Here is a 10,950-nt window from a genome sequence, read left to right on the forward strand (position 1 = left end):
AGGTAGTTTACATGGAAAGTGACACATGGATAATAGCTTGATAATGTCGGGTGTACGGACCAACGATTGTCGCCCCTAATGTGGAATCCAACATGTGTGGCCAGTCAACGGGCGATGCTCCATTTGACATGGTCGATTGTCCGCGTGGCTCGCCTAGGGCTCATGTAGCCGTCTATGTGGACCTCCCACCTACACGACTATGTAAGGCTTTGTGAAGGTATGATTTTTTTCTCTCACGCGAAGGCTAATCTTCTTTGTCTCCTTCGAGTTCTTTCGCTCTTTTGTGCACTCACGCGAGCTTCACGCCTTAGTCCATCTCTAGTTTAATCATCGGAGAGGTCACACCGGCAACGCCAACCCTCGACTAACGAAGTCTGATTCATAGGACATTGAGAGTGGGCCCACCAGAGGACTGTTGTCATTACAATTCCGGAGGAAGAAGGAAAGGAGGAACTTGAGCGGGTGAAGGACACCATCACATCTAGTAGTAGTTTGGGTCAAAATTGTTAAATAACTCAAATAATAAAAAATAAAACATAAAATGGCTTGAGGAACACAATGCATAACTCATTGAAAAAACTCAAACAAGAAAAAGGAGGGCACGGAATGACTCTATAGGCCCTCAGGGAGACAATAGAAAATTTATAAAATATACAAAGGCAAAAATGAACATAAAACATGGCTAGATTTGAAAATTTACAATTATATTTTCATCCAGTAATTTTAACCAAAACTAATAGTTGGTCTTGCATGATATAAACAACAAAAAACATCATAGAAGGACTTCAAAAGAAAGAAAAACGAACACATCACAATTGAATAAAAGTTAAAAAAAAGGACTAATTTTTTCTTACGTTTTAGAATTTTAATGGGTTTCTTTACACGTGTCACACGTTTTACTATTCGTGATCCTAAGAAAAAGTCGTTGGTTGGCTATTATTTGGCAAAGGTCAACCAAAGATGCATCGACAATCAAAACTGTTAGATGGAACTATCAGGAGTTTTTGAGATTCCAATGTTGTAGGCCAGAACATAAGCGGGCTTAGTTTGGCGGGACACTTGTTCATACATGATTTGGATTTTATTTTATTTGAACTAAGCAACTTCTCAAGTGGAATAGAATCTAACAAGTGTATTAAAGATTGACAAAAAAAAAATCAAAAGATGTCTTTTTTATTTATATAATATCCCTCTCTTAAATTTTATTAAAAGTTTTTCCACCCTTTATTTCATACCTGAGTGCATCTTTGCTCTTAAGTGGTCTGACCACAAAAATATGAACCAACAAGGATGGAGCTATTTTGTATAAAGCAACACCATCTTATAATTGCTTTGTACAAAACAATACCACTTTAAAATTGTTTTATACAAAATACCACCACTTTATACTAAACAACTCTAAGGTGATGCTGTTTTCTACAAAATAACTATGAGGTGGTATTGTTTGATACAAAACATCTCCTAAGTGACGATATTTAATGGTGCTATTTTATACAAAACAATTGCAAATGGTGCTGCTTTGTATATAATATCTCCAAAATGATAATACTTTCTTGTAGAGTGCCCAAAAACATTTAGAATATTAAATTATGAATGAAAATTATTTTAATAATTAAAAAAACTTTTTTAATAATAGGAATAAAAAAATGCTTTTTGGATTTTCTGTCTTTTATATTTCCTATGAGCATAGGGCATCCTCTTAATAAATAAAAAATTGTAGTGTGTTCGTTGAAAATAAATGAAACCAAGAGCATCCTTTAAGAATTTTACCTTGATTATTTGTCGCAAAGGTACGAATGATAATATTATGACATTGCATTCTGAAACTTCAAATGAAACCTCATCATATGGCGATGAAAGATCTTAAATGGAACCAAGTAACGTGATGCGATCATTTAAATGATTGCCAAATAATTAGAAATCTGCCTGCATTATCCTGGTCGGTTTTGATTATTTTTCTTCTCAAAGGCTTCAAATTTTTTGACCAGTTCATCATCCAAGGAGCGAGAGCCATTGCACAAATACACAACAAGGATGCCTTTGATGATTGTAATTTGTTAGAAACGAGGTTACAAGGCAAACAGCTTGCTAAAGACAATAATCAACTGGATGATCTCCAAATCCTTCCTTCCAAGGAAACCACCATGACAGAAACATCATCGTGGTACTTACGACGGTCCCCTTGAGGAATATCCAGCAATTCATGGAAGTCCATGCCTGCAATGCAACATCACAAAGACCATTATATGAATCAGTACGTATGCATATCTAAGTTGGATAGTAGTTAGGATTTAGCACCAGAAGTGGAGATACTTGGCTAGGAAATAGATAACCCTACCTAGGAAAGAGAACGGAAGAGAAACCTCGAAAGGTGTTGTGTTACTGAGGCAATCACTTCTATTGAGTTACTAAGGCTACAACAAAGATCTTGAGAATGTTTAGACAGTTTCATATGCGATGGTGGGCAAAGCACATTTTTGTCTGATAAACATTACTCATTTTATTTGCCTATCAGTAAGACTGCACAACCTAAGAGATTGAAAACGATACCAACCTTTTCAAAATGAATCATAAATGACAATTTTAAAGTTCAAAACTTTATTGTATGTGGTTACATCTAACAGTATTAATACCCAACATTCATAATGTTCAGATGAACAAATCCTGAAATAACCTACACGAACTGAATGAACTAGTGCTATTTCATGCTGACTGTCCTAGTGCAATGGTCAAATCCGAAAGAAACTCAAAGGGAAATGTGGACGCATATGCTTGACATTCACAGATTATAAACATAATGATTGATGACTGACTGACCATTCTTTTTAGCAGCACGGATTAGCAGTTCAGCAATGAGGTATTGTGCAGGGTCCCCATCTGGTGCATTTTCCATAAACCAAGTAATATGTGACACTACCTCTTCATTGCTGAAATACTGGTAAAGCCCATCAGATGAGAGGACTAAAAATCGATCACTTGAGCAGAGATGATGGTGAAGAACAGACGGAGTGCAACTAATGTATGGCAAGTCTCCAATGTAGTCAACTCTGAACATTTCTAGCAGAGCTTGGTTCAATTTTGGCTGTATCAGTAGTACAATCAAAATTAATATAGATGTTTCCAGCAAATATAGGTGATTTAATCAACAGATTGAAATAGTAGTTTGTGTACCCACTGCAGCACACGTTCTATCATATTTTGCTCATAACATTTTATTAGCACTTGCACCTCAAATCAATTGATGGTATTTAAATCTTATATATAACTACATTATTAAAGAAAGTGGATTATATAGATGATCCTACACCACTACTAATAAAAAAAACAGCATATGGAAGCATCAGGTTTCAAAGAATTTGATTATCACAACTAGAAAAAATAGATAGAAGTATAGAAGAAAAAAATATATTTTTGACACCCATCACTTCAAAATGAATACACATGTGAATATTATCAATGCAGATGGCCAGCAATCCAAAGCACCATGTTATGGAGAGTTAATGTGTGTACCCGAATGAATCATAATTAAGGCATTCGAATTATAATAGATGCATTAGTCAATCAAAATACTTGCAAAAAGATAGTACAAATCCTTACTTATCATTCATGTGGATCAATGCTAATCAGTTAATAGCTTAATGCCCTCAGCTTTTGCAGTAGCAATCAAACTTGGAGATGACCATTTCAAGATTAATAGTAATCCTAAGTAAACTCATTATCATACCAACTCAATATCGGTGCAGAATAAGATTTTTGAAATAAAAAGCTTTTTCCATGAGATAATTTTCTGATTTTACAGATCTCACAGAATTGCATTTCGAAGGAAAAATGACCAAAAGTGTGAATGCATCTTGGGCCAAGTTAAACTAGGAATACTCATTTACTTAAAAAAACATGTAGGTACCAATGTTAACTAACAAGATGGCAAAAAGATGAAAAGTTGTTCACAATTTAAATATGAAATATGAGAGATGACCTTCTTCAGAAATTCCGCTCCAAATGCTCTTGTAACTTTTAACTGGCCTTTTACTCTATCATTGAAGACAGCTTGAGCATCATCATGATGTTCTGCTTTAATTCTCAAAACCTCCTGCAAGATTAAGCTGAAAAGATCAGTTAACTGAGATGATAAGTATGCAATTCCGTTGAAAATGCCTAATGATGTAAAGTTTCTTGTAGTGAAATTCATTAAATGTTTAGCAGGGACAAAACTATCAAGTGGCAAGCTACAGGAAGAAATATGTTTTCCTGTATTATTATGGAGAATGTGCTTTTGCTCAATTCAACTTTTTTCATTAAATTAGCCCTCCTAGCACTCATAAAATTATAATTCATGCAGTATCACCAGGAATATAAACTATCCAAGTTTGCATCCTTGTGTTAAACATACTAAAACATACAACAACCACAACATGTGAATTCCAACTATTTGGGGTTGTCTATGTGAATATTAATGCCATCAACTCAAAGTCTGTAAGATTCCTATTCTTATTCATAAAGTTGTTGATATAATTTTAGAATGGCTATCATAGAATAATTCAATTCCAAGCTTAGGACAAACATTGGTTGTAATGGACACACAAATGATTTATTGATGAAGAGAAGCCATCCCTTAAATATTAGATATGCCTGGATAACAATGCTAAAGCTACTCAGCTTGAAATATCATTGACAGAGACACATGATGAAAGTGACATGATACCTGAGTATATAAAATTGTATGACATGAATTGACCTATTTACAAAGTGAATAAATTTTAAAAAATACAATAACTTTTTAATACAATATAATTTAATACTTTTGAGATTTTAATTAATCTTAGACCTAGCTATTTTATATTGACTGACATTAATTACACGACTCATTTATGACATGATGCAAATTTCCAATCCTAACCTAACATGTCAATTCTCACTCCCACTCAAATGTTGAGTGAGATTCATGTTATAGATCAGCTAATGAATCACTAGGTCAAACGGTCACTTCCCAAGCTTACTTTAGCTAGGGTAGGTTGGCTAAATTTACTAATCCTAACTGCATCAAACCTCTTGAATAACTCTCCACCAAAAGTGAGTAAGATGCATTCTATATCTCAGCAAATAGGCCTTGCCATCCATTCCCACCTCAAAGACCAAAATATATGAATTTGAACAGACCATAGTGGAACCTCTTATTCATCCATGCTATAGGATATAGACAAAATGAAAACTCAAACAAACAAGTGGAGAGTGAAAGATTGCATGATTTGCATCTCCCGACTTGTTTTCCTGCCTTTGCTTGCACAATAGCTCAAAATATATATATGCCCACTCGGTCTAGTCCAATCATGCCCATGATGCAAGAAGGAAGAAGATTATGCACAATAAATCTGTACCATACTTGGAAGGGAAATTTCGTTGCATGACCATGCCCTAGACACTACACAGACATCATCAATGTTCAACTTTTAGCAAGCCAACCAAACAAAAAACATACTAAGTATCCAAGGTCGGGGAAGAGTTTAAGAAGAATGGCTCGTGCAAAATGAATGATCCAACAAATTTGGATTCTTAGCCATTAGCATGCTAGTTATTCATGTATTTACTGGTCTTAAACTTAGCTCCTTTCCTTTTCTTCATATCTTACAAGTGAACATTAGATTCTTTTCTCTTCTCACCTTTTTTAACTTGACCTTTGTTTCCTTAGGAGTCAGGATAGGTTCTTATACTATTCAACAGTAGTTGAGTATATGTTCACTAGAGGTATCCAATTTGGGCTCCAAAATCTAAGGTTTCTTGTAAATTATCTAATATCCCTCCTACGGAAAAGTACACTGAGTTGCATATCATAAAGCATTAAGGGAACAAGGAGCCATGATAATCTCTTAATGGAACAGAACAATCCTACCTAGTTATGTAATTCCAACCTGAAATTGCATGCACAGATCACAGTACATCGATCCTAGTAAGGTTGGCATCAACTACATATTGTGGGTACGGAACACTACCCTAATCAGGATATCTTTACAGAACAAATGCTCCCTAAATTTGTGGATAATGGATTGTGTTCATACATCCATCTAAAATAAAGAAAATAGAACTATCCTGCAGATATTGCAGATAAAAGTATCTAAACTTTATCCTTGAGATTCATGATAAATGGAGATATAAATGACTATTCCTTTAATTAAATCCAAGTTTACCGTTAAAGATTTGGGAGCCTATCAGCTTCTATAAGTTGTAGTTTCTACACTACCATAAAGGCGTAGGAGAATGAAACACAATCAAGAACTACATAATGTACTTCAGTTCTTGGAAACTTGCAATTTATAATAGAACAACTATTTTGATAAATTTATAGCATTAGTTTAGATAACCTAAGCACCACCACAGAGTAAGTTTTTTTTTTTTTTGCATAAATCTTCCTCACCAAGCACCTTCTCATATGCAAATTCAAGCACACAAACTGTCTATTCAGAATTCTCTACAAGGTGGGTTAAAACTTGTGTCTGGCTCATACCTCCTCAATGCTTGTACTGTGGTCAGAAGAGAGCTGAACAGCCCTCATTTTTAGGCTACAAAGAGATAATTCCCGGGTCTTATTACTGTTACAAAGCTGTGCTTTAGGATTATGCATTGGAGATTCCTCTGATATCCTGTCTAACTCCATATGGACAAGAGAATCTCTAATACTGTTTTGATGTCTTGCATCTTCTATTGTAACAGTTTGTGCATTGTAGACATCATTTAGTCTATCCTGTGCAAGAATAACACGACTATCTCCAAGATTCATCACATACACATCCTGGTCCTTCATTAACATGACAAGGACACATGACCCCATCAGTGCGAGCTCTGGGTTTCTATCTAGTGCCTTCTCTACCATATCCACAAAAGCCTCTTCTGTGGCTTCCAGTGCCCGTGTCATAGCCTTCAGTACTGCATCATGGTCCACTGGCCCTGATTTACACCGTCTGATAATCACCGATGAATTATCTACTCTATCATCAAGATTAGATGGATTTCTATTCCCATAGTAGCTCCAAGAGAAAAGTTTCCTGTGTGAGAATTTATGCTTTCTGTACATTTTCCTTAACCTTGTTCCAAATAATGACACTCTCATCATCTGTTTTTGTCCTACAGCAGAAAATGATACCACATATTTTTGCTTTGATTCTTTTGAACTGCTGCTAACTACAGCATTACTCTCTTGTATTCCAACAAGTTCTTCCCCTAGCCTTAAACTTTCCCTCTTGGTGCTGGATGAATGAAGAACTGGTTGTATTGGTGAGGAGATTTCTCTGCTACTAATACCAAAGTCCCCAGGGGCACTAAGCTGCAAATCCCAGGAACCACTTCTGGCAGTGGCATTACCTGATGACAGGTAAGAGTCTTTGCCATGGTCCTCAAGAAGTTCCATCTGAAGAAGCTCATAAAGGCGTTTGCTTTTTCTACATCTACTTTCTGATTTGATTTCTGAGATGCAGGATGTTTTCTTATGGGGTACATCAGCATGACACCCAGCGGCCAGATTTCCATCATCCCTGTATGAATTGCAGTCACGAGGAATTTCACACCACAACTTGTTGTCTTCAACTCCTCCTTCCGAAGTTGGGTCACCCATGCTTGATTGCTTACCCAAATTGTCACCCATGGAAGATTCTAATTGAAAATTTTCTTCATGGGATGGGTCAAGTGCAACTCCTTCCTCACATTGGTTTCCAAAAGATAAATTAACTGACCCAGAATTCCACAATTCACCTTGTTGCAAGTCTGAAGAAAGAGATTCTTGTTTTACAACACCAGAAGAAATCTTAGAAGCATCATTTTCAGTAAGATCAGATGATGAAACAATATGACCTGATTTGTCTTCATAATACCATAGAAGTCCCTCCAATTCTTTATCTACAGCTTTATAAAGGTTATTCATCAAAAAATCGGGTGCGTCAGGACCACTGAAACCATCATAGATTCCAACAAACAACCACCCTTGCTCTTCGGAAAGGACAACATGAACCCTGTCCTCCCCAGCCTTGCCATGAGCCCATTGCAAGTTGCGGCTGCTGCAATACTCAGGTTCGGAGGTACCAGCTTCCAAACAGTTTCGTGAAGGATCAGATTGTGGTTTTGTGTCCTTAGAATGCCACACTAGATGGGACATGGGATGCAAGAGGAACCGGTGGATCCAACCAGAGCCACGCTGACGCCTCATAAAAGTTTTTGAAAGCGCACTTGTCATAGGTCTGCTCATGCTCCTCACAAGTTGGCTAAATCTCGTCTTTCCCCGGCCATGACCAAGAGGAGCAGAGAAGCTACTTGTATCAGCTGAGTCAAGCGGCCCGGACATGAAGAAACCCTTGTCCAATGGCCCAGACATAAGACTTGCCCCTCTCTCCAATGGCCCCGAGGCGAATCCCCTCCCCAAAGGCCCTGACATAAAAGCATTCAGAGGCCCTGATCCACGAGGCAGTGGCTGGAGAGGGACAGAGGCAAATGAAGCGGTGCTCTCAAATGAAGCAGCCGGCTCTTGCGTATCGTTGGAGATGAGCACATTAGGGTTACCGGTTCGAGCGGTGGAGGTATTGGCACTGACTGAGGCCCCCGATATGGTCCGAAAGGTGGTTTCAGAAGAATTCTTGCTCGCCCTCTGCGACTCTTCTGCAATCTCCTGCCTGAAAGAAGCACTGCGCGTGTCGGAATCAAGAGTGTTCGAAACCACAGTGTACCTGTCGGAGTTTGAGGGCGTTATAGCCGGAGAATCCCCAATCACCGGCCTCACGTAGCAGAAGGAGTGGCCCAGGCCTTCGTCTAAGGGCTCAAGGAGGTCCAGATCGACCCCATCCTTGGCGACCCCTGAGGGAACGAAGCAGCCAACGGCTCGAGACGTGCCATTCCCCATCGGAGCGCAGCACTACAAGAGCATCAAAGCACGAACCTTGAGGTGAGACATATGGAGCGGAGGGTTTCCAATTCCATGGCCCTGCACCATGAGCAGGTAGAGAAAGAACAAGCTGAGCGTGGAACCCCGTGAACGCAAGAAGCCGAAGCACCACTCAACCCTACCACTCCGCCCTTGGCGAGCTCGCATCATAGGGAAGACGACGGCTATGGCTTCAGGAGGATCCAAATGCTCCCATATGGATCCCTCAAGATGCGATCTTTAATCCAAAATACGCTAATAAACAACAAAGCAATTAGCGAAATGGAGAGCTCATCAGCTCATCTCTTGGAAAACGACAGATCTGAGCTGCCAGAGGAGGAGCTCAAGGGTGCTGCTTAAACTTGAGGGGTTGTCGGGTTGAGATTGAGAGAGAAGAGAGAGGAATTGAATTTGGGGGGATGGGAATGGAGAGGTTGAACACATTGCTTATATTACATGGCATTGCATTTGGGTGTTGTTGGCCTTTGTGACTTTGTCCCATTTGCATTTGCTTCCCCCTTCGAGTCAAATATATATCTATAAAAAAAAGCTAATGGCATGGAATTTGATCATCACATCATCATGGTCACCGTCATGATTATGACCATGAAATGGATTTAAATTAAGTTGTCTACTTTCTCCACTCCCTCAGGTCTCAGGATGACAAAGTAAGCGGGCTTTATTTTTCAATTATCATCTCTGCTTTATATAAAAAAAAGTAAGGCAGGTTGGGTAGGACTTAAATTCTTCAACATTTTATCCAAAATAAATAAATAAATAATAATTGCCATTTATAAAAGGGTGATTTATAATTACAAATTTATTAAAAAGGGTACTATATTCCAAAATTACTTTTAAAATATTTTATACTACCATCAAATATTTTGAATAAAACATATAGTCGTTAAAATTAAATTTTTAAAGCATGAATAAACTCTTGAAAGCATCATTAATGCAATTATGATTTTATACTACCATTTTAACTATAAGATTTTAATTAAAACATAACCATTTTTAATTATTAAAATAAAAATTAAGAGAATAAATTTAGTAACCTTCGACATGATGGTGATATTATATTATCATTTTAAATACTATTAAAGTATTTTAATCAAAATACCTTAAGGCTTAAGGGTTAGTGTGAATGAATTTATAGGAGTATTATGAATTAAATGGCGGTCTCATATTTTTATTTTATTTAAAAATATCGGGACCATTTGTGTTGAAATGGTAGAATACATTAGAGGGATGAATAATGATTATACCTGTAAATTCAAATTCTAACTACGCTTGCTTAGGAATGATTAAACAAAGTTAGTGTAATACAAATGAAAATATAAAGAAATATAAGCATGTTGATCACTAACATGAACATTTATGCATTTTTAAATGTGTAGAAACTCATAGGAACCATGACTCTAAGTGGAGCTTGAAGAGCTCATGACTCAATAAGCACAAGATGATATGAATAATGATTTGGGATGGCCAAGGTAACATACTTAGTGGCTTAGAGGTCTATAAAAACTAAAGAAGGTTGTATGAGACAACCAAAAGACTGCAACACATAAGTATTGAGGTGGTGTTGGAGTAGTTTTAAAGCATAACTTGCTTCTTTTTGGCCGCCTAGAGTCCTCACCAAATAATCCATTAATTTTTTTCCCTTCTATCGAGGTAGAAGAAATCTTTTATAGTACAATATTTAACAGTCTTAATAGATGATGTAGATTTAGAGCACAAAAGATTGATAAAAATATGAATATAAAAACGTTATGAAGATTTTTGCATGAGCAAGATTTGGATCTCTTAGAATTGTGTAGCATTGATCCTTCCTTCTAATCATATATCAAAAGAAGGATAATAAATTTGTATATAGATCAATATCCGCCTAGCTGAAAGTTTGAGCACTAAAAATAATAGAAATTCCCATAGAGAAATGTAGTAGAGAACGACCAAAAATCCTTTTATAGATTTATTCCTGTGTGAATGTTGCAATCTCTTTTATAAATTTCACTATCAATTGACTGTTCATGCTCCGTCAATCGACTAATCAC

General features: G+C 37.0%; 1 protein-coding gene across 1 annotated transcript; it reads right to left on the bottom strand.

Moving 5' to 3' along the window:
• Positions 1-1,932: 1,932 nt before the first annotated feature.
• LOC141819147 (protein phosphatase 2C 32) lies at positions 1,933-9,351 on the bottom strand. Its single transcript, XM_074706501.1, has 4 exons — positions 6,500-9,351; positions 3,977-4,090; positions 2,818-3,082; positions 1,933-2,217 (listed from the first exon to the last, which is right to left on the bottom strand). The coding sequence occupies exons 1-4, from the start codon at positions 8,876-8,878 to the stop codon at positions 2,102-2,104; spliced, it is 2,874 nt and encodes a 957-aa protein (XP_074562602.1). The 5' UTR covers positions 8,879-9,351; the 3' UTR covers positions 1,933-2,101.
• Between the last annotated feature and the right edge of the window lie 1,599 nt (positions 9,352-10,950).

This window comes from Curcuma longa, unplaced genomic scaffold (assembly GCF_044706935.1).
Source record: "Curcuma longa cultivar G26 ecotype Majalengka, Jawa Barat unplaced genomic scaffold, ITB_CL_G26_1.1 contig_27929, whole genome shotgun sequence".
Taxonomy (NCBI): Eukaryota; Viridiplantae; Streptophyta; class Magnoliopsida; order Zingiberales; family Zingiberaceae; genus Curcuma; species Curcuma longa.